The sequence below is a fragment of the Poromitra crassiceps genome (genome assembly GCF_964638095.1).
Source record: "Poromitra crassiceps genome assembly, chromosome: 29".
Lineage (NCBI taxonomy): Eukaryota > Metazoa > Chordata > Actinopteri > Beryciformes > Melamphaidae > Poromitra > Poromitra crassiceps.
The window spans coordinates 6,752,700-6,777,737 of record NC_139641.1 but is presented as its reverse complement, the minus strand read 5'-3'; the positions used below and the strand labels follow the sequence as shown (position 1 = coordinate 6,777,737).

Here is a 25,038-nt window from a genome sequence, read left to right as displayed (position 1 = left end):
GCATGACGGTGCATAATTTTACGCCTAAAAGGCGTGGTTGTAATGCTTTGGGCTGCATCTAGCGCCAGCACAACGATATCAAGTGCGCCTTTCCACGCCCACTGCTTTGATCTGCGCCTGCCGCTCGGCCTAGAAACTGCGCCGATGCAACGATAGGGGCCCCTGTGTCTAATTGTCATGTTAACGTAAAAGTACTCTCGGCTCCCAGACGTTTGGTGAGCTGCGCCACCAAACGTCTGGGAATTTCACTGTCAGAAACTGTCTGTCCGAGCCCGGCCAGAGCCGTATAATAGAAGAGTTCTGACATCTCCATTCACTCCAATGGACCAGTTTTTTTCCAGGAAGTAGAAAGTGGAACTCTTCAGTAAAAAAAGCAGCACTGTCGAGTTGCATCAAAATAGACAGTGTTGTACTTTGAAAGGGTTTTTCATCCCTTGAAATGAATCAAATTGTACATTATCGGCTTTATTTTAGCATGCAAAAGTAGCGCGAGACCCATTCCTGGCTGTTCATTGGCTAATGATTCTTGCATTTTGGTCCTCCGCTGACGCCACTCTCTTACTAGAGGACACTAAGCCCGGCGAGAACGGCCGGCAGCAGACACGCCTACATTTATTATTAGAATTTTATTTGGTAGCGGCAATGCCATTTATCATAGTCCTAACACAGAGCATGAAGCTGATATGCTCCAAACAAAATTTATAGCTGTGGTTTATTTTACAATAATGTTTCCTACCCGGAAGTGGTCCGCTTGCTACTGTGAGTCATCAGCAGGCTCTGTAACGTTAGCCTTGGGAGTCTGGCTTATCGCTGGGGGAAAGACCTCTAGCCGCCGGGGCCGGATGAAACACGTCCTATTAACAGGTTATGTTTGTTTCTAAGTGATTAACATAAACTTTGTTAACATAAAACAGTTTAAAAGTAGGTACAAAGACACAATCTTCACAAGTTATAGGGATGAGGGAGGTGTTGGGTATCACTAGGGTACTGGTTATTTTATTTTTATTTTTTGGGGGTTATTTTCTTGTTGCTTTTCCATGTGTGTGTGTGTGTGTGTGTGTGTGTAAATATGCGTATATAATGAGTATTGTAGTCATATATTTAGATAAATATATGAATGTGTGTGTATATTAATATGTATATATTAGGGGTGTCACAATATATCGTCCCACGAAATTTCGCGATAGTAAAACGTCACGATATGTATCGTTGAGATGAAATCTCATATCGTGAGAATTTTTTTTTTTTTTTTTTTTTTCAAAAGTAGACAAAGAAACGTCTTTGTTTGTTGAAGTTCAATGTGTGGAAAGTAGTTCAGTTGAACAAGACTCTGAAGAGACACATGAGAAGTTATACAGGAGAGAAACCATTCAATTGAGTTTCTGGCAAAACTGTTTACTTGACAGGAAAAACTGAAGATGCATAAAAAATAGACTAAGAAAAGTCTTGTTGTTTGAGTTTGAAGAAAAACTGAAGATGCATAATGAGAATTTATACTGCTGAGAAACCTTTTAGTTCAAAGTAAATCTAAGTGACGGTGTAACTCATTCTATTTCAAGATAAGCCTTATCTCCAATCTCATGTTTTTTCTAGTTGTTATTGTAATAACAATTTCCCACAACAGCATGTTTTGTATTTGTGCATTTCAAATAAAATACTACTTTTCCAGTCATATATTGTCATTATTCAAGTTTAAAAAAATATTGTTAAAATCGTATCGTATCGTATCGTTATCGTGAACCCAGTATCGTGATACATATCGTATCGTGAACTGAGTGTATCGTGACACCCCTAGTATATATGTATACATGTTATTGTATGATGTGTATATATTATATTTATATTTTCATATTATTATAAAATCTGAAACAGAATTACTAGTAAATATTACACAGTAGTGTATAGACAGGGTTAGACCAGGAAGCTTGTTATTATTTATTATTTATGGAGAAGGGGTGGGAGTTAATAAGTTTTACTTCTTCTCACTCCTTTTAGAATATGTATATATTCTATTTTTCTTTGTTTCTGAAATGGCTTTTATTTTATTATTTTGCTTTCATATTCGAAATAAACACTTCAATCAATCAATTAATATGTTTCTCCGTAAAGGAGGCGATGTTTTGCGAGACATCGGTTCTGCATGAGCGTCACTGCCCCCAGAAAGCAGGCCCGCCCACAACACTCATGATTGGTTCTCCGATGCAAGGCTTCCAACAGCGCCACCTAACATTATGCAAAGATTTAAATAGTAAAAGTTGCCGCTGTTACTTCCTGTCTAGGGCGGGCTCTAGGCCGGAACCGCCGAGAAGAGCCTGGTGACGCGAGGTTAGTGCTCCAGGCGGGCCATTCATTCAGCAGCGTCGCGTGTCTTTGCTCCTCCTCCAGAGGGACCGGCTGAAACCTGACAGATCCATCCCGACCGGAGCGACTGTTCTGCGGGGAGAAGAAGCACAGTCACAGACACACCGTGAGCTGCCTGCACACACACACAGACACTACACACACACGACACCTCCTCTCTCTCTCTGTGCCTGTTTCTGCCCGCCGGCATGGCCTCTGTGTGTGTGGTGAGGACTCGCTGCTTCCTCCGCCAGGTCGGCACCATGCAGCAGCAGCCCCAGCAGAGGCAGTACAGCCTGGACGTCTCCTCCTCTCGGCTGCTCCGCACGCAGAGCTACGTGGCGGGCCGCTGGGAGGACGCCGCCTCGGCCTCGGTGTTCCCCGTGCTGGACCCGGCCACCGGCCAGGAGCTCGCCCGGGTGGCCGACTGCGGCCCGCAGGAGGCCAAGCGGGCTGTGGACGCTGCCTACAAGGCGTTCTACTCTTGGAAGGCGCGCACAGCCAAGGTACGAGCTGACTGCAGGATTATACAGAACAGTTAGGCTACTGATTGGCAGGCTAATGAAGTCTCCAATAATGACATTTTAATGTGTTTTTGACAATAAGCAAGGAAACGTGTTTTAACGTTAGTCCAAACACTGTCGCGGCTAGTCCAAACACCTGCCCCTTTCTCTCTATTCGCCATACTCCATTCATAAAACTGTCAGTTTATGTATCGTAATGAATCAGGATAATGGTCCTTAAAAGATGACTCAGGGCCCTATCTGAATGGTTAATAGCCACTAGTATTCACTTCGGCATACATATAACCGACCAAGCAATAGCCTTATTAGTCTTAATAGTCAGTATTTCAAGACAATCTCAACTTTCACATTCACTTCTGCACTGCTTGCACTTGCACCTGTTCTCATGGTTGAAATGCTATGAAGTGCAGCTTGGTGGATGATTTAATATTATGCCGAATTGAAAAAAATAGCTCCCAACAGTTCAGATAATGTTGGATGTTTGTTATGTTCACAAAGTGTGTGTAGTACCCTAGTAGCACAGTGGTTCTTAAAGTGGAGTCCAGGGACCCCCAGGGGTCCTTGAGGGGTGTTCCAGACCAGAGGGTCCCCAGCAAAAAGGGGGATAATTTACATTCGCTTCACACGGCTCTCTTCCGTTTTTCTTTTTGGGTGGAGGTCATTGATAAGAATCTGCACCAGTTCTAATGGTTTACAACATTTTCTTAAGTGCAGCTTAGTGGATGCATTTTTATTGCAGAATTCAAAATTATCTCCTCCTAACAGTTCAGAAAACGTTAGTTATGTTCACTCAAAATGTGTAACTACCTCACCCGTTAAAGCCCACCTTGGATGGATTGTCACAGAATTTTTGGAATGGAATTTGGCGCTCAGGTATGCTTATTGTTGTTTTGTTGCATCTCATTTAATTGTCGATTTAATTGTAGTTTTATGTGCTTTGTTTTTAACATGTTTGATCTTTTAGCCCTCCTCCCTTTTCCCCTTATGAGGCAGGCCGACATTGTAAATAAGAATTTTGTTCTTAATTGTCTCGCCTGGTAAAATAAAAATAAATAAAATTCTAGTGGACTAGTTTTACCAGGTATTTCAAGCCTGATTCCAATTAAGATAAGTGTAACGTCACATACCTTAGGTCCCAGCGCATGTTTGTTGTTGCCGGTATCATCTCTCCTCAGCGTCGGTTGATCCACTGGGCCAGCACGATTTTATTTTAACGATAAAAGGAGCTGTCCATCGGCACCACACAGAAATCTGAGACTAAAAGTGAGTGTCTGTCTGCAATAGGCTAATTCATGAATGGATAATTGATGGCAAATCAAATAACTGTTTCATTCAACAATGGAGAAACGCATTCTCATACATGTACAATAATAACTAGAAATCGAGCACGCTGCTTTAAGCAGGATGATATGAGTTTTTGTTGTTACACATCTCGCACAACAACGACACCAATCATACTGCAGGATATATGCTCAAATGACCTAACGGAGCGCAAGACTCATTGCAAATGGGGATGCCACTCAATTTAAGAATTCAGTATTTTAAGGGATTGTTATTTTTGGAACCCTAGCCCCTATTTGCTACTTACGGTACTTACTTGTAGCCATGATGATGTTGAATGGTATTCCTTTCTCTGAACAATCCATGCTGCTCCTCATACTAGCTCCAGATCGTTAGCCACAAACCAGTACAAGGTCAACGGGGTCACGCGCCCTGTCTGTGCAAGCTGACTGAGGCTCAGTGAAAATGTCCTCCACAGTCACACACACACGCACACACACACACACACGCACGCACACACACACACACACACACACACACACACACACACACACACACACACACACACACACACACACAGTCATTGACCTTGTACTGGTTTGTGGATGACTATTTAGAGCAGCATGGATTTGTGCTGAGAAAGCAATCTAACAATCAACATCATCATTGGTAAGTAGCAAATAGGGCTAGGGTAAAATTTTTTTTTTTTTTTTTTTTTAATAAGTAAGTGAAATTTATTTATATAGCACCTTTCACAGAGCAAGGTCACAAAGTGCTTCACAGTTCACATCATCAAATACAGTTAAAACAATGAATCGGCAATTTATCAAACAACAGTGAATCATACAGAAATGAATGAATCACATGCAACACAAGTAATAAACAGTGAAAAACAAGAGGCTAAGTAAAAGCCAAACTGAAAAGATGCGTCTTTAGCTGCTTTTTAAAAATGTCGATGGAGGCAGCACATCTTAAGGCTAGTGGAAGGGCGTTCCACAGATTGGGAGCAACGGACTGAAAAGATCTGTCACCTTTAGTTTTAAGCCTCGAGTGAGGAACAGCTAGTAGGCCCTGGTCCGAACACCTAAGTGACCTGCTGGTGGAGTAAGGATGTAACAGATCACAGATGTAGGCAGGTGCTTGACCATGCAGGAAAATAAGAACTTTAAACTGGATCCTAAATTTGATGGGCAGCCAGTGTAAGTGAGCTAAAATGGGGGTAATATGGCATCTCTTAGTGGACTTGGTCAACAGCCTCGCAGCAGCATTAGTAAAATTAGTAAAGTAAAAGAAAAATGGACAACTTGAGTCTTCAGTGTGTCACACACACAGCAGAGAGCTGCACGAATGACAATCAATAGATCATATTATCATCATTTCCTTTATTTGACCAGGTAGATTATTGAGAACACATTTTACAATAATGACCTGGCCAAGAGGGCATAGAGGCCGACACAAAGTAGAATCAATACAAATAAAAACAAATATAAACAGTGTTAAGAAGCATTAGCAAAAAAAGTCACAGAGCAAGTCTTAGACTTAACAGACAGGGCAGACAAAACATACAGGTCGTGCAGGGTTAGGAGACGGGGCAGGGGAGTCAGGACAATTGGCAATTGCAAACATGTGTTAAAAAGGACTTCAATATTCTGTCAAAGGCAGCCAGGTCAACAAACTGGTCCAGCTGAAGTGATTTGTTAAGCCCGTTCCAAGCTGATGCAGCAGCAGAGTGGAAGGCTATAAATTCATGTCCTTGTTTCTGCCTGTCGAAACACTAGTGGACGTTTCCTGTAATCCATACATTATATCCGTTAGCCTTTAATAAATGCATAACCGTTAAGGCTTTCCTATAAGCTGTCAGGCTGGCCTGTGATTGGCTGGTCAGTGCAGGTCACACAGTGATCACTGAGCCAGTAAAACCTCGTTATGCTCACACAGTTTAAATAATTAATTGAATAGATCACTCCCAGGTAAAGTATTCCCTCAGTGAAGATGACTGCAGTCCAGCTTTCTGTTGAGTTTCCAAAGAGAGGCGCATTTTTCCTGTTTGGACCAGCAGACAACAGACACACATGACCCGAGACGAGCAAAGGACAGTTCTTTTCCCTCCCCCCTAGCACGTAGCACGTGGGATCACGCTATTCCCCCCCAGTTCACCTCCCCCACCAAACAGGTGCCCTGGCTGACCACCAGAGGTGCTGCTAGTGCAGCGACCAGGACACGTACCCCACCGGCTTCCCATGCACAGCCACGGCCAATTGTGCCTGTATGGACGCCCGGCCAAGCCGGAGGTCAGACGTGGGGCTCGAACCTGCAACCTCAACCTGTTGGTAGGCAGGGAATCTACCGCTGAACTACCCGGACGCCCCTTAGCTCAATCTTTTATTTATTTTCCATCCTTTTGAGGTTAATTTTAACTTAAATATCAGGGTTTTACATGGATACAATGCAACACAATTAAAAATGTGTTTATATCCGTTTTTCCAACCCTCCTCATACTTATTCATCCAAACAACACAGAAAATAACTGGAGGCTTCTAAGGGCCTGTGTCCACCTAGCGTCTTTTCATCAGGTCCAGCGTCTTTTTTCAGTGGTTTCCAATGGGGGGAGAGCGTATGCGGGCGCACACGGACGTCTAGAGAAAGTGCGCTGCGCCCAGCGTCTATTTTCAGAGTGCTCCAGCTTTTTTGTGCGCCCGACTCCCAGCGCTCCCAGCTGAGAATAATTTAACTTTTCAGAAAAACGCTGGTGTCGGGTGCTGCTTTTCTGGCAACTAATCATATGGAGAAACTATCGCAACAGAGACAGAAAGGCTCAATTGTGGGAGCAGATTGGCTAGACACTTAATATTTCTGGTGAGTGTTGTGCTTACTGCTTTTAATAACGTAGCCTACCTGTGTTGTTAGCTTGCTAGCTGTCAGCTATCAAGCTCCTACCGCACTGAACTAACGTTAGTGCTTCCTTGTATATTGTGCGCTGAGATCAGTGCTTCCCAGTGTACTTCCACGGTTTGACGGTCGGAAAAAGACGCTAGATGGACACAGGCCCTCACTCCCCTATAGTACTACCATTGTACTCAAAAACCTGTGTTGATTTAAGTGGTAATCAAAAAGCTTTATAGCAGATTGTACGTAATGTGTTTATAATGTTATAAAACACTAGGCATCTTGCGTGCTGTGCTGCACGTGCTCAATTCCTAGTCTCACCCGCTGCGCGGGCTCGCTAGCTCAGCCGCTTTGCGGCCTTGCCCGCCCTGCAGCTCGCCGAGCTGGCCCTGCAGCTCGCATACGCAGCTCGCCCTCTGCGCTGCCTTGCCCGGCGTGGCACTCGAGCAATTGTGATGTAACTGATGATGTCATAGACCAGGGCTATTCAATTGCCCCTCGCTGGATTTTTTGTTTTTTGTTTTCTGTTTTTTACAGTGCACCTGAACGCAACACCAATATTGAATAAAGCTGTGTTCACACCAAGATATAAATATTATTTATTCTTCGCTCTGTCGCTTGATTCAACCCTTTGGGCTAAATCGCTCATCAACAGGCACACGATTTGACGGACATGTGGGGGCTATAACGTTACGCAATGTCATATTTGTCCACTACGAGCCACCGTCATTGTTTGCAAGCTAAAGCCTATCAGCGTGCTCCTAATGCGAGCTCCATACCGGTAGGACAGACTTCACTTCATGTCAGCTGTCAGCCTGTCAATGCGGTTTGTTGCCACACAATAAACCAGCGGTTTGTTCCAAGCCAGTGTGATCCTTGACTCGCTCTCACACGGCAGCCAATCAGCATTGAACAGCGAGCGACTGATGCCAGCGTATTTTCGCTCGAGTTGGGATATTTCATCTCGAGCGACGAGCAAATTTTCTCCCTATCGCTCTGTCTCTGTCGCTCGGACGCCCAGCGATTTTTCTCCCAGGCGAATATACGCTCAATCGCTCGTTTGCATTGACTTTGTATGTAAACTCGACGCCAGCGAAAAACTTTAATAGGTCGGTGTGAACGCATGTCATTCTGGCCAATACTCCACTTCTGTTATAACATTTCAGTCTGGAATATGGAATATATTTAAATAATCTTTATGACTAAAAGGCTAAAAGTAATCTCATGTGTAAGAAATGACTGTTCTACATTAAAGTAAAAATTTAAATAATTAACTTGTTGGTTTTGGATTTATTTAGTTTCAAGAGTGCATTTTTGTTCGTGTGACCCTCAACACAGGCTTTGAGAATCCCCGGCCACTTAAGCTGTGTTCACACCGAGATATTTATTTTTCTCTCTGTCGCTCGATTCAACCCTTTGGAATCGCTCTGTCGCTCTGTTTAAATCGCTCGTCAACAAATAGAGAGCCGCAGGGATGACGTATTTTTGTAGGCTGAATGCGGAAGTCCCGAACTTCCTGGTTCAACACTGTTTCTGTCTATGGGATTTTTGAATGGGTTTTTGGCGTGATGCTTCAAATAAGGTCTCTGGGCAACGCAAGTTTAATCAAACGCGAACCAAGGTTCAGCGGGATAATCTTCACACATGAGGACCACTTTCATGAGTTTTGAAGCGTAAATGCGAGCCCTAGAGGTAAAAAGCTCGTGCTAAGCTAATCCAGAACTACACACTGTCGCATAGGCTTCCACGTCACGTCAACACTCAACCTGGACTGTTGTTGATGTGTGCACTGATTACCCCGGGCTGAACGGGGCTGAACCAGGTGAGAGAAAGAGAATTTCCGTGTTCGTCCTTTGAGTGGTGACGTTATTGACGTATATATCCCCATCGACTCAACAGTGTAGTCCCATTTAGCCGTTTGCTAGCTAGCCGCCCTTTTAACGGCACATAAAAGCTTCAAAACTCATAAAAGTGGTCTTCATGTGTGAAGATGATGTTACTACCATCTGGTTCGCGTTTGATTACGCCAGCGTTGCCCAGAGAGCGTATTAGAAGCATCGCGCCAAAAACCCATTCAAAACTCCCATAGGCGAAAACTGTGTTGAACCAGGGCTGTTAGCATCGATGATTTCCGGACTCGTTACTGCGGCTCTCTACAGGCACACGAATTGACGGACATCTGGGGGCTATAACGTTACGCAATGTCATGATATTTGTCCACTACGAGCCCCCGTAGTTGTTTACTAGCTGAGCCTATCAGTGTGCTCCTAATGCGAGCTCTATACCGGTAGTACAGACTTCACTTCATGTCAGCTGTCAGCCTGTCAATCAGCTGTCAATGCGGTTTGTTTCTATCTCTAACTTGTGTCAAGTGAAGTCTGAGTGATGTAATTATGTAACCCATGTACGATCCCTGCTCTGATCTGATTGGCTCTCCCTGCTCTGATCTGATTGGCTCTCCTGCAGGAGCGGAGCGTGCTGCTCAGGAAGTGGTTTGACCTGCTGACGCTGCACAAGGAAGACCTGGCCAAGATCATCACCTTCGAGTGTGTGAGTACAGATACTGTAGCTGTTTGCTCTGCAGACTACAGCTATTATAGAGTTAGATATAGAGCAAAGGGCCCAGACTCTGGTTTGGATTCTTGTCCGGGTTTTAAAGGACCCAGAGTCTGGTACGCTCAGGTCTCGCAGCTCGCCATGTATAGCTGTCCTAGTCTGGGTATAGGACATCACTGGTGATGTCATAACCCATCTGATTCCCAGCTGCTGAAGGTCACACATCTCATTGTGATGTCACCGGAGATGGTGACATCCGCATTGTGATGGCGTCGGTGATGATGTCAAAGTTGACTATGACATCATTGGCAAGGACGTCACATCTGTCATGATTAGGGATGTTCGATATTGGCTTTTTTACCGATATCCGATAATGTCCAACTCTTAATTTCCAATACCGATATCAACCGATACTGATATAAGCGGGCTTTTTTTCCCACCAAAATTTCACGTAACAAGTTATATAATGTAGCTTAATTTGTTTATTTGTTTATTTGTTTATTTAAAAGGATCCCCATTAGCTGCCGCCAAAACGACCACTAGTCTTCCTGGGGTCCAAACACAATACACAATACATTACAGCAATAGTAACTGTAGACAGTAAAGTTCAGTAGTAAAATAACATAGTAAAATATAAGAATTATTAAAATAATAAGAAATAGCAAAATGCAGTGCAATACAGGTGCGTCACAGAGTAAAGAGCAGTATATAAAACAAAACAAAACAACAACAGTTTATGTTGCCACTTAATGTTGCCACTTAATGTAGCTGAAGAGTTTAATATATAATATGCATGTTGTGTTAAAGTTGTAAGTGTTAGAGAAGCGAGCTTGTGACCAGAAGGTCGTCGGTTCAATCCCCGGGACCGGCAGGATAAATCTGGGTGGGGAAAGTGAAAAGGCAGCGCTTGCCCCTCCCTCATTACCACCACTGAGGTGCCCTTGAGCAAGGCCCTTAACCCCAACCGCTCCAGTGGCGCTGCTCAGTGGCCAACAGATCAGACTGTGGTTGTACTGGTCTGCTTCCAGGTATGAATGTGTGTGAATGTGAACAGGGCGCTCCTGAAAAAGAGAGCATTGCTCTCAGTGAGACTCCCCCTGTATTTAAAAAAATACCGATATTTTCCGATATTGATTTTTTTATGCTAATATCGGCCGATAATATCGGTAGGCCGATAATATCGGACATCCCTAGTCATGATGTCACAGGGCGGCATTGTGATGTCATCTGAGAAGTGGCCAGGAGCCCAGCTGGGCCCAGAGGCCTGTATATGCCTTGAATGTCAGCTGATGGATCATGCTTGACGCACGCTTGACGTGGAGCGTTTGTAACAACAGTGTTTGTAACAGTGACATCTGCATGGAGGAGACACCTGTTTCTGTGTCTTAAAGTGGAGCTGAACCCAAAAATGACTTTTCTTTTCTTTTAGTTCAAATACCTGGGTATGCAGAGCACCTATTTAATAATGTATGCAAACAAAATCACAACAATCTAATTTCTTTAGTTTTTCACACTTTTTCACATCAAAAGTTCGTTTTTCAAGATTTCATTGATAACAGTAATGTACAGTTTGCTGACGTCACCTAGTACTATCAGATTTCTACCCCATTTCAACCAATCATATCACGACATGCAGCTGTCAATCAAATCTTCATTTCTGGATCATTTTCTCTTCCAAATGAAGGGGAAAATGGCGCCTAGTGCCTGTCATCTGGCAGAGTTTCTAGCCCATAAACTAACTACTAACTTGAGCAATTATGCAAACTAAATCAAACGGTAATGTCTAAGAATGCAAAGAAATGTAACTGGCTCGTTAAAACACGCATTCCAGGAATATTATTTACATTTATAACGATAATGGCGCGCGCCTCCGAGCCTGACAGCCTCCCTGGCTGTCAGGGGTCGTCTCTCGGAGATTCCAGGCGGGCGGGCAGCACCTATGGATCGGATTGTCCGCTCGCTCCGCACGAAGCCGGTGGGTGCCTGGTACTCCACGGATCCCACTCGCGTATCATGACAACAGGCTGAATCCCACTGGATTTGGGGGTGGAACACGCCAGGATTGGCCAATGCCAAAGCCAGTCCTCAGAATTGTCAAATCAAATCATCGACACGTATATGGTCCGCCTCTCAAATCGTTTTCAGTGTCCGACGCTCGCGCTGGTGCATTCCGTTCCGGTTCACTTCGACTTTAAGCCCATCATGGCACACCAATCAAACATGATCAGTTAAACCAATCAAATTAGATCACCGTATGATTCCCGAGCGCGGCGCTGCTGCCGCTCACCGCTCCCCCAGGGGATGGGTCAAATGCGGAGAACAAATTTCGCACACTCAGGTGTGTGACAATCAGTGTGGACTTTACCTTTACTTTACTTTATCAGTTGTTGGCGTTTGATCGGTGTGCCATGGGCTAAACACAAACAAGGTTTGAACATGTGGAAATCTGACAAAAACCTCTCCAAACATATCAAAACAAGGAGGGACAGACCAACCAAAACATCTGTATTTGTTGTAGAATGTTTGAATGGCTCTAACAGTGAATTTACCCCGGCAGACAAATTCACACACAACAAAGTGACGCCACGTCTCAGGCATGTGGACTTAGGTCATTGTGCCTTGGACTCGATTCGACTCGAATCACTGTTTTGATGACTGGTAACTTGACAGAAAATTAATGACTTGAGATTCGACTTGGACTTGGGAGTCAAAGACTAGTCTTGACTAGTGATGTCACTGTACCAATAATTCAGTAGTCGGTACCGGTACTAGTGAATTTCCACGGTACTCGGTACCAATTTCGGTACCACGGTAAAAAAAAACAGACTGATATTTCTTCAACATATTCTCCTTTATTAAAGTATGCAACCATTTCCAATGAACAAATGGCATGTAGCCTTCAACTTTAAAACAAAACAATGTGCTTCTGCTTACTTCTTACATTCAACTCTGTATGGCAGTGAGTGCAGACAGTGCAACACCGGTGGCATGTAGCCCTCAAGTATTGTTTATTGAATAAAAAAATAAAATAAAAAAATTGATACCCTCGGTACCATGCAAAAACAGGTACCGAAGTACCGAAAACAATGTAGTACCGACTAAGTAGTACCGAAGTACCGAAAACAATGTAGTACCGACTAAGTAGTACCGAAGTACCGAAAACAATGTAGTACCGACTAAGTAGTACCGAAGTACCGAAAACCGTGACAACACTAGTCTTGACTTGAGACTTGAGATCTTTACTGACTTAAAGATAAACACAAGACACAGTTCAGAGTTCAAGTCCCAGGAAGGGAGAACAAGCTTTAGAGTTGAGTCAAACAGAGTTAAAAATCCAGACGTCCAAAATTCCAAGAGGGACAGAGGACAGAAAAACAAACCCAAAGTCTCCAGGCTAACAGGGCGTTCATATACCATACGCCGAAGCAGCGCTCAAGCAATGCTGAAGCTACGCTGAAGCCACAAGTTTCATTTCGGCGTCCTTGTTAACAGGCGAGGCCGTGCACACCAGCCGCGTGCGTGCCACACTGAAGCTGCGTTGAAACCATCGTTCAGGATTCAGTCCTATTCAGTGTTGGGCACTCATTACTAAAAAAGTAATATATTACATATTACTCGTTACTATTTTCAAAAGTAATATTATTACTTTACTTATTACTCCATGCCAAAAGTAATTCGTTAGATACTCGTTATATTACTTTTCCGTTACATTCCACACAAATGGCAATAGGCCTTTTTCACTGCAGCGATTTTGTGTCTAAAAGGCAGGAGGTAACACAGGTGCACCAAGATGTTAATTAGGGCTTCCAACTTCCAGTCCATTTAGGTGTTCCAGTGCTGGAGCCTTAATTAGTTAGTTGTGTATACTCTGTCTTCTAGACACAAATGGCCGTTGTGAAAAAGGCCCATAGCGTTTTTCTCATCAAAATGCAGACTTTGCGGTGCTGAATGTGTGAACTAGGTCTATTATGTGCCGTTCCATTTAAACTAATCGCTTTGCCAGAGCACAGCTTCCTACAGAGATGCTTGATGAAGAGCACACCTGGCTCAAAGTGATGACTGACAAGATGCAATCTTTTATCTTCTGTTTTATAGAATGCAGTATAATGCACGGCCAATGCAAACTCAATACGTATAGGCTACATGTTTGCTTAACAAGTTTGTGTCACAAATAACGTTAGCTCTGCAACATTAACATTAACCTGACAATAATAACAGCAATGTTTGATGTCCACCAGCTTGTGAGTTTTTACGTTATCTCTGTATTTGAACAGTTTTCCGGTTTCTGTTGTGCTGTCCTCTCGTCTCGTAACGTTAACGTTAGGAAGTTTGAGCTCGTGTTTTTCACAGTGGAAAGAGTGTTAGTAGCCTACCTGTCCTGGACACTAAGGATGCACGATATGGATTTTTAGAGCCGATACGATAACCGATAAATATATTCTTCTTGGCCGATAACCGATACGATATAACCGATAATTATTATATAAAAAAAAAAATATATATATATATTTTTAGTTTTTAACCTGTATTTTATGCACACCTGGGGTTAAAAAAGGGTTAGGGTAGATGTATGGATGTAGTGAGCATAGTTCTGACCTAACCAAATCTAACTGACATCACTGTGAACGCAAAACGAAGAAAACTTCTGATATAATATGATTGTTTTAATAAAGTGTATCACTCAATTATAGTCAATACAAAAATAAAGGCTTTTATATAACGGAAAGCCAAGCTGCTTAGTCTGCAGATAAAACACAATGACAAAAGGCATAGTAATTTAGACTTGTCATACTGATCTGTTAAAATTTTGCATGGGTTCCAGTTCTCAGTGAGTTGTAGCCTGGGCCCAATGAATGGGGCAGGCACTATATAAACCATCTGTGTCGTTTCACTTTTTACTGAAAAATGCTGCCACCAGATTAAAGAAAAGAACCCTATGTTGACTGACTGATGCTTTTTATGTAGCCTAATGTGCGCGCGACTGCGCCTTTGTTTTCATTATTGGCTGTTAGATGGCTCTGTCCAGCACTATGGTCCAGCAGCTAACGCTAACTAGCGCGGTTAGCTTAACGTTAGCGAGTGGTTGCGAGTTAAATACACAATCCCTGGATGTTTCATTTCGGGTAAAGGGGTTTCCATTAGTTTCTATAAGTTTACGCCAGCTCTGTGTATTAAGTGCTTTTGCGGGGCTGTTTGATCACAAGCCACAGACTGTAAATGTCACAAGCATTTTGTCTGCCAAGCGGACGAGTCTGCAGGGTAGGCCGCACGACGAGCTAATGCTAACAAAACTCGCTAACAATAACAACAAACATATCCGCTGCATCATCGCCAGCTTTGGTTTAACGTAATGCCAGCTTATTGGTTTCCCCTCCTCTCGGAACCTGTGTGGGACATGGATTGCAAATTACAGTAGCTTGATAATTCTGAAACTGCAGCATACTGGCAGCAGCCATGTTTGCGTCGCAGCTGTGATGTCACGAATGTGCGACAACAAAAGCTCCGCTTCCGAGGCAAAAAATAAAGCAGGATTATTATCGGATAATTTATCGGAAAAAGGCCATTATCGGAATAATAAATAATAACGCAAATGGCCATATTGGCCGATAATTTATCGGTCCGATAATTATCGTGCATCCCTACTGGACACCGTTTATATTTGACTTTGATGTTCGTGTCACTTTTCTTGCCGACAAAAACAAAGTCATGGGAATATATCCGCAGCCACGGATTTTCCTCCTCGGCTCAGCAGGACAGAGAGGGAGGTGTGCCTGCCTGCCTGTTGGTGCTCTGAATGGGCTCTGCGGTGACGTCACCTTGTTTTGGGAGCGTTAAAGCCATGCTGCTTGTGATCAGTGAATGCGACTGCGTGTCGTTTTGCAGCGCAGCGGCATCACAGAATGGACTCAACAAAAGATGTAACGACTAACGTAACGAGCTCGTTTATCTTGAAGTAACTGTAATATTATTACTTATATTCTATAGTAATTCGTTACATTACTCGTTACTTGGAAAAAGTAATATTATTACAGTAACGAGTAACTAGTAACTCGTTACTTCCCAACACTGGTCCTATTTTCCAAGCGTGAAGCGTGAAGCTGCCAGGCATGAAGTCAATGGAAGTTGTGGGCCTCCGGAGGCATGGCACGCCGAGCAAAGCGCTGAGGAAAAGAGAGTGCTTCTTGTGTGAGCGGCTTAGTGTGAGCTCAGCTTCAGCGTGGCTTTAGCTTCAGCTCTGCTTCTGTTAAGCGCCTGGTGTGAAGAAAGGCCAGCAAAACTCACAACCAGAAAAGTCATTGGTGATGCAGACTGAGGTTGGCGGTTCCACCGCTGGAGGCAGGAGGTGGTGCGGATCCGTGGTGTTGACAGTTTATTTTCTCTCTCATCCTTTATTGTTAATTTCTACCGTAAGTTGTATTTTTTAATACATTTTTATTAACTAGCTGTTTTTTAATTCGATTGTAGATTTTCTTAGTATCACCATCTCTCTATTTTATTTTATTTTATTTTATTTTTTGTTCTATTTGTGTGTGTGTGTCCCAGGGGAAGCCGATAAAGGAGTCTCTGGGGGAGATCGGGTACGCAGCCTCCTTCCTGGAGTGGTTCTCTGAGGAGGCCAGGCGCGTGTACGGCGACATTGTCCCCTCCCCCGCCGCAGACCGCAAGATCCTCCTCCTCAAACAGCCAGTGGGCGTGGCCTCCATCATCACACCGGTGAGTAACCCCGCCTCTGGAGGCAATGTTGGAGGTCCTCGGCTATTTTGTCTCAACAGAACTGAACAAATGGTCTTTTTCTGACTGAACTGATCATTTCATCACTGATCCATCTTATTGATTTACTGTTTATATCAGGGCTATTCAACTAAATTGTTCAGGGGGCCACATTGTCAGAAACCTAAGGGACCGGGGGCCGGACCGTTCCCCGAGCCATTATATCATACATGGGCAAACTACGGCCCATGTGTGGCCCGCGATGGAATTGCAAAAAAAAATAAAAAAAAATATATATATTTTTTTTACACAGTGCACCTGAACGCAACATGCAAGATACCCGCTGAATAAGTGGCCAAATGTTCATGTTATTCTGGCCAATACTCTGGCCAATATTCTGGAATATGGAATATCTTTCAATAATCTTTATGACTAAAAGGCTACATTGAATTAGAAATTTAAATAATTAACTCACTGGTTTTGGATTTATTTAGCTTCAAGACAGCATTTTTGTTCGTGTGACCCGCAACACAGGCTTTGATCATCCCGGGCCACTTACTGATACTTATGCTTAAATTAACCCACTCATATTCTGATTTATTTCAAGAAAAACATTTTGGCTAGTGGAAATTCTAATTGGCTGGTAACTTTAAAATCTAGCAGCCATATTGGCAGGTGGTCAAAAAGTTAATTTCAAGCCCTAAGAGCAGGTGGTGACATAGGAGTGAGTGAGAAAAGGATGAAATATTGGTGGTTAAGACTGAATAATGACATCACAACTGTTAATTTAAAATGAGTTATTCCTCAAAACGTGGCTTCAAATGCACCAAATTTTTCACGCTGGCGCCATTCGGCCCTCAGCAAAACCTGGTAGCGAGGACATTTTTTGTGGCCCTCTCTATCATGAAAGTTACCCATCCATGGGTTACGGCATGACAATATTTGTTCGGCCCCCGGCAACAATCTGGGTTTCTCATGTGGCCCCCCATGAAAAATAATTGCCCACCCCTGCGTTATATGTACACTTGACACAACCCGCCACCACATTTTCGCAGCCGTGCTGGAACTATTATTAAATAGAAGGTGCTATAAGGAACGGAACCTCGACGCTGCCCGCTAGGGCATCGTCAAAGAAAATTTGATGTTTTTTGGACTTTTATCCATATTTAGAAGAATATTTCATTTTAAATTAACATTAGGATTATACTGTTGTAATGTCATTATTCAGTATCTTCTCCTTTTCTCACTCACTTTCACCTGCTCTCCCTTTAGTCGTTTTACACTACAACAGACAGAAACACAGGCATAAACACTGAACTTATTATTATTATTATGGAAAACCAGATTATGATGAAAATCAAACACTGTAATGTAACAAACAAGGAAAAATAAAATAAAAAAGCTTCTCCCGGGCCAGTCATAGATCTTTGTCCCCCACCCCATTTTTTTTTTTTTTAATATCAAACTCTGGCGGGCCGGATCAAAATTCAAACGAATAGGCCTGGTTTATATAATGTCTGCTTGTTCAGCTAACCATAGCATCTGGTCAGCTAAGGTGACCAAACGTCCCCCCGATTTTCAGGGACAGTCCCCGTTTTTGGTGACCTGTCCCCAGCTGAAGCTGGCCCCCGAAAATGTCCCAGAATTTCCACGTCCGACATTACTGTCTTTCAGAGACTCTAGTGGGCTCATGTTTAAAGCTACAGTGAAGATACATGACTGTCTTTCAGAGACTCTAGCGGGCTCATGTTTAAAGCTACAGTGAAGATACTTCTATCCTCTGAAACTAGAGGAACCTAAGGCCTCTGGTCCCGTCCATATCATGCTAGCTTGTCGGGAAGGGGGATAAATAACGCTCCAAAGTTAGGCAGAATTTTGGCGAGGGGAAAACCTGATGGCCATTTTCAAAACGGTTCCTTGACCTCTCACCTCAAGATAGCTGAATGAGAATGGGTTCTATGGGTTCCCACAAGTCTCCCCTTTCTCAATGCTAATGCCATGTCGTTTTTGGCCAAATCCATTTTGGTTGGTTATTACCGTAAATTTCGGACTATAAGCCGCGGCTTTTCCCCCGTTTTTTGGCCGTTTTTGGCCCCTGCGGCTTATATAACGGTGCGGCTTATCTATGGATTTTTTCAGCAAAAATAAAAATAAAAAACGGAATTCTCTCTTCTTTAGCACTCTTTCTAACTATAAATCCACTTCTGTTTTAATTTCCTCTCTTGCCCTCTTTTCACCACACCGCGGACACTGTGTGCACTGTAAAAAAAAACACAGGTGGTGTTGTGTTATGTTGTTTTGTTGAAATGTTAATAAATGGGAGCTTCCTCAAACAGCCATCTCTTTCCCGACAATCCCCTCTGTGCACGAACCCTTACATATGGTAATTAAACATTAAAACACAATTAAAAAAAAAAAAAAAAAAAAAAAAAAAAACATTAAAACACCCGCGGCTTATAGTCCGGTGCGGCTTATATATGTAACAAACAGTCAATTTTGCTGCTGCGGCTTATAGTCCGGTGCGGCTTATAGTGCGGAAATTACGGTACATAATGCAGCGTTTATTACATTTTCATAAGTGCAACGCCCACATTTTGTAATATGTAATCATTTATTACAAAATGCGGCAAAGTTTATATATTGTTTATATATTGTGTTCAGGAGGTTTATTACATAATAATGCAGGCGTTATTAAATATTGAAGTGAAAATGTATTACATTTTGTCATTTTATTCCATATCATGACATAATGTGTTGTAACAGTCCTTATGGAAAAGGTTGATAGCAGTGTTGGGGGTAACTCATTACAAAAGTAACATATTACATGTAATATATTACTTTTAGCAGTAACTCAGTAATATAACTTATTACTTATAGGATTTCAGTAATATTATACCTGTTACTTTGTCAAGTAACTCAAGTTACAAATTGAGTTACATTTTATTAAATCAAAGCACATATTTAAAAAAGATACAATCATTTCCTAATCAAACTGTGTGTTTTATGCAAATAACCACTATAGATGACAATAACAAAGGAAAAGAATAACATTTAGAATTTTGGATTGTTTACACTGACTTCAAGGCGGTTGAAATTATTTTTCGGGATGGTTCCGGAGCGGCGATGTCATTCTGCTGCTGCTGTTGTTTTGGTGAAAGTAATGCAAAAGTAGTGTAATATGTAACAAGTTACTCTACACAGAAAGTAATATTGTAAAGTAACTTATTACATTCAAATGAAAGTAACTAGTAATATGTAGTATATTACATTTTGAAAGTAACTTGCCCAACACTGGTTGACTGTCACAAGTCAAAGCGTATGTAATGTGTTGCTGTGTGTCCTGGTGTCTCCGCAGTGGAACTTCCCCTCTGCCATGATCACCAGGAAGGTTGGTGCAGCGCTGGCTGCTGGCTGCACTGTGGTGGTGAAGCCTGCTGAGGACACGCCCCTGTCTGCCCTGGCCCTGGCCGAGGTCACACACACACACACACACACACACACACACACACACACACACACACACACACACACACACACACACGCACACACACACACACACACACACAAGCCACTTTGAGGGGCCCTTTACACGAGGACAGTTTCTGGAAGAAACGACACAATAGCGTTTCCTTCACACCTTTTCTTCACACCTTCTCCCTGTTTACATGAGCGCTGTTGAATTTTTAAAACGCCGTAATGTACATGCCAGGTCGCTAGGTGGCAGTGTGATGGTCAACGGGGCGTTGCTCGTCAGCGACGTAGTGGTGGAGCGTCGTACAGTATTTGCATATAATGCATATAATCCATTTGGTGTACCTCCTCAGAATAACACTCTTGGATAAGGTGTAGAACTGCCAGTATTATCTGGTTCTGCCACGTAAGCACCCGCAATATCAACGAGAGCACAACCCGTAAGATCCATGTCTGCTTCTCTTCGTGTCGTTTTCCTGACTGAACTCGCGCACGGCTATGGCGTAATCGCGTGCGTCTCGTGTGCCGGCACGTCAGAGTTCCTGAAATGAGCCGTGTCAAAGCGATTACATGGAGCGCTCAGCGGGGAGCGTCACCAAGAATTCCAGTCTCTGGAAGGTGGTTTCAAAATGTGTCGTTTCCTAAGCGCAAATTTTCCGTCGCCGTCTAAAAGGGAGGCACTAACGATAAAATAATTCCCCGTCACCATAGGAAACCGTCCTCGTGTAAAGTGCCTCTCAGACATGAACTCTGGACTATGTCCGTTGAAACAGGTCCGGACATTCCCTGGAGTTACACTTTCAGACAAGAGGCATTGTTGTTTTCACACATGAGGAAATCCTCCGTGTAGAGACTGGGGTGGGCTGGGGTTTATGACGTAGTGTGCTGCAGGAATCGCAGTGTTTAACTTATGTGAGTCAGACTTCTAATGACATTTTTCGATGTAGACTACATCAGAGATGTATTTCAAAAAGCGATTCTCCACTCCATGAAAAAAACAAATTTAGACTAAAACGAAACGCATTTGTTACATCTGCATATTTCTTAGTTTAGTTTAGTTTAGTAACTAACTACACACAATATCATTTCAGTTTGTTTTCATATTTTTTCTACTCTAGTTTTTATTTTTATTTCAGTTAACAAATACGTTTTCACACCTACTAGTTTTAGTTTTTAGTTTAGTTTTACTTGACTATAATAACGTGTGTGTGTGTGTGTGTGTGTGTGTGTGTGTGTGTGTGTCTGTCTGTCTGTCTGTCTGTCTGTCTGTCTGTCTGTCTGTCTGTCTGCCTGCCTGCCTGCCTGCCTGTCTCTGTCTGTCTGTCTGTCTGTCTGCCTGCCTGCCTGCCTGCCTGCCTGCCTGCCTGTCTGCCTGCCTGTGTGGTGCAGCTGGCAGACCAGGCAGGCATCCCTGCGGGGGTGTTTAACGTGGTCCCCTGCTCCCGGGAGAAGACTCCGTCGGTCGGGGAGGTTCTCTGCACCGACCCCCTAGTGGCCAAAGTCTCCTTCACCGGGTCCACCGCCACCGGCAAGGTACCGGCTGCTTCACACCCTTATCAGAATCAGTCAGAATTATTTTTATTTGGCCAAAGTGTGTTTGCACATACAAGGATATTGACTTGGTGTACCGTAAATTCCGGACTATAAGCCGCACCTTTTTTCCCGTTTTTTGGCCTTTTTTGGCCCCTGCGGCTTATATAACGGTGCGGCTTATCTATGGATTTTTTCAAAAAAAAATAAAAAAAAATCTCTCTTTTTTAGCACTCTTTCTAACTATAAATCCACTTCTGTTTTAATTTCCTCTCTTGCCCTCTTTTCACCACACTGTATGACACTGTGTGCACTGTAAATAACAACACAGGTGGTGTTGTGTTATGTTGTTTTGTTGAAATGTTAATAAATGGGAGCTTCCTCAAACAGCCATCTCTTTCCCGACAATCCCCTCTGTGCATGAACCCTTACATATGGTAATTAAACATTAAAACACACAAAAAAAAAAAAAAAAAACATTAAAACACCCGCGGCTTATAGTCCGGTGCGGCTTATATAAGAAAAAAATAGTCAACTTTGCAGGTGCGGCTTATACACCGGTGTGGCTTATAGTCCGGAATTTACGGTAGTTTGTGCACAAGTTACATGAGATAGAGACAACACAATAAATACAAATAAATGTAGAACATATACAAGATAAGGACAGAGTATTTACAGCCAAGTGTATCTGTATAGCACACATGGGCAACATACGGGGTTGCGGCCCGCGGGCGCCCCCTGTGTGGCCCATGATGGAATTGCAAAAAAAAAAAAAAAAAAATCTTTTTTTACAGTGCACCTGAACGCAACATGCAAGATACCCGCTGAATAAGTGTCCAAATGTTCATGTCATTCTGGCCAATACTCTTCTGTTATAGCATTTCAGTCTGGAATATGGAATATCTTTCAATAATATTTATGCCTAAAAGGCTAAAAGTAATCTCATGTGTAAGAAATGACTGTTCTACATTGAAGTAGAAATATAAATAATTAACTTGTTGGTTTTGAATTTACCGTATTTAGGTTCAAGAGTGCATTTTTGTTCTTGTGTGACCCTCAACACAGGCTTTGAGAATCCCGGGCCACTTACTGATACTTATGCTTAAATTAACCCACTCATATTCTGGTTTATTTCGAGAAAACCATTTCGGCTAGTGGAAATTCTAATTGGCTGGTAACTTTAAAATCTAGCAGCCATATTGGCAGGTGGTGAAAAAAGTTAATTTCAAGCCCTGCAGGGAGAGCAGGTGGTGACATAGGAGTGAGTGAGAAAAGGATCAAATATTGGTGGTTAAGACTGAATAATGACATCACAACTGTTAATTTAAAATTAGTTATTCCTCTAAACCTGGCTTCAAATGCCCCAAATTTTTCGCGCTGGCGCCGTTCAGCCCTCAGCAAAATCTGGTAGCGAGGACATTTTTTGTGGCCCTCTCTATCATCAAAGTTGACCATCCATGGGTTACGGCATGACAATATTTGTTCGGCCCCCGGCAACAATCTGGGTTTCTCATGTGGCCCCCCATGAAAAATAGTTGCCCACCCCTGCTGTATAGTGTAGCGGTAAAATAACTCCCCTACCACCGCGGAGACCCGATTTCAATTCCCGCCAGCGGTGCTTCCGGCTTGGTCAGACGTTCCTACAGACACAATTGGCCGTGTCTGTGGGTGGAAAGCTAGTGGCGCATGAGTCCTGGTCGCTGCACTAGCGCCTCCTCTGGTCGGTCTGTTTGGGGAGGAGGGGAACTGGGGGGGAATAGCGTGATCCTTCCATTGCCCTACGTCTTGCCGGTAAAACTGCCAGGTGAAAAGAAGCAGATGACGACTGCACATGTGTCAGAGGAAGCATGTACTAGTCTACGACTCTCCCTAGATCAGCTGGTGGGGTTGAGATAACTGAACTTGACCTTGAATTTCAACACATCTTGAATGCAGGAAATGCTTCAATACTGTTTGTCAGGAGTTCGTTTCATTTCATAATTTCACATAATGGGTCCTAGTGTCCTACTTGTTGTGTAACAACACCTATTAGATTAGTTCTTATTCCTGACCCATTCCCCTCCCCAGATCCTGCTGAAGCATGCGGCTGACACTGTGAAGAGGGTCTCCATGGAGCTGGGAGGCCACGCCCCCTTCATCGTGTTCGACAGTGCCGATGTGGATGCAGCGGTGGCGGGCGCCATGAATTCCAAGTTTAGGAACTCCGGCCAGGTAAAAACACCCGTCTATCAGTGGACAGTTCAATATCTTAAAGCCCCATTCAGTAAGTTTTCCAAGTTTTGCTATTGGAGAAACTGCGCCCTCTGCGTGCATTAGTATCGATAACGATATCGCCGTTCAAAGTCAACAAAACACAGCGCCAGAAAGCTCTATGTACATGTTGTGACATCGGGTACTCACCACGTGATGAAATAATAATCCATAGTTCCGTGAAACATCATTTTCGTAGCAAATCCGAATCGAGTTACTTCCTTGTTTCCATGAAGACAGCGCTTCCGCTGTACAGCGCATGCGCACATCCTTTTCTTTTTTCTTTTTTATTGCCACGGGACGTGGCAGACAAACTGCTTAGTCCCAGGGCTGGCCAATGGAGGGCGGTGTGGGATAAATAAAGGCGAGAGTCTCCCTATTACAAGTCAATCTACCATGTCCTATGACTAAAAAGCTCTTATATTACAGTAAAAAATGTCAAAAATCTTACTGATTGGGGCTTTAATATTGAACCTGAATAGTTTTCAGACTCTAGACCAGGGCTGTCAAACATACGGCCCGGGGGTCAAAACCGGCCACCACTCACCTGGTTAAAGATATGGTGCTCTTCAAAACTGTGGAAAAGGAGTCTTAAATCCATGTTTCTGATGATCGACCAATAATCCACCAGGTTCAAAGTATTTCTCTAAAGTTGGCATCATCCAACAAACTGAGAAAAACGAGGTTCAAATTTTGATCTCAGAGGGCCATAACTTCGCTGTTACAGACACAAAATGAGCTGATGGAATTCAGAACAACCTAACTTCGAGCTTCCTCCTCCGCCCGCAGACGTGTGTGTGCTCCAACCGCTTCCTGGTCCAGAGCGGCATCCACGACCGCTTCATGGAGAAGCTGGGCGCGGCCATGGACGCGGAGCTGCGGCTGGGTCACGGCTCCGAACCCACCACCACCCAGGGCCCACTCATCAACGCCCGGGCCGCCGACAAGGTAACAAACCAACTGATTAGGTTCATCTGCTCAATATTGATCCAAATTGCTCGATTTACACAAATGTCCTGCAGTTTTTATTGCATTTTACTATTTGTTTAATTGTACAATTATCAGTTGTTATTGTTATGCATTGAATATAATGGGCAGTGGTGGCCCAACGTTTGAGAATCATCATGCATGGATCCATGTTTTTGTTTCAGGTGCATCATTGTTAAAGTAAAGTAAAGGTAAAGTCCCACTGATTGTCACACAAGGTGTGAAATTTGTTCTCTCCGCATTTGACCCATCCCCTGGGGGAGCGGTGAGCGGCAGCGTGCGCCGCGCTCGGGAATCACATGGTGATCTAACCCCCCCAATTCTAACCCTTTGATGCCGAGTGCCAAGCAGGGAGGCAAACGGGTCCCATTTTTATAGTCTTTGGTACGACTCGGCCGGGGATCGAACTCACGACCTCCCAGTCTCAGGGCGGACACTCGGACCACAAGGCCACTGAGCTGGTTTACTTGCGTGTCGTGCAAGTAGGGCTGCCCCCTCCAGG

The 25,038-nt window shown here is 43.4% G+C and overlaps 1 protein-coding gene across 1 annotated transcript in view; it reads left to right on the top strand.

Annotated features, from left to right (window-relative positions):
- Nucleotides 1-2,549: 2,549 nt before the first annotated feature.
- LOC310800020 (succinate-semialdehyde dehydrogenase, mitochondrial-like) overlaps nt 2,550-25,038 on the top strand; it is a gene marked incomplete at its 5' end in the record, with an annotated part of 31,492 nt that continues 9,003 nt past the window's right edge. The window contains 7 exons of the mRNA XM_083662617.1: nt 2,550-2,846; nt 9,498-9,581; nt 16,131-16,301; nt 19,654-19,770; nt 21,159-21,302; nt 23,367-23,510; nt 24,339-24,497. Of these exons, the coding sequence (XP_083518743.1) occupies nt 2,550-2,846; nt 9,498-9,581; nt 16,131-16,301; nt 19,654-19,770; nt 21,159-21,302; nt 23,367-23,510; nt 24,339-24,497 (1,116 nt within the window). The remainder of the gene's footprint in view (nt 2,847-9,497; nt 9,582-16,130; nt 16,302-19,653; nt 19,771-21,158; nt 21,303-23,366; nt 23,511-24,338; nt 24,498-25,038) is intronic.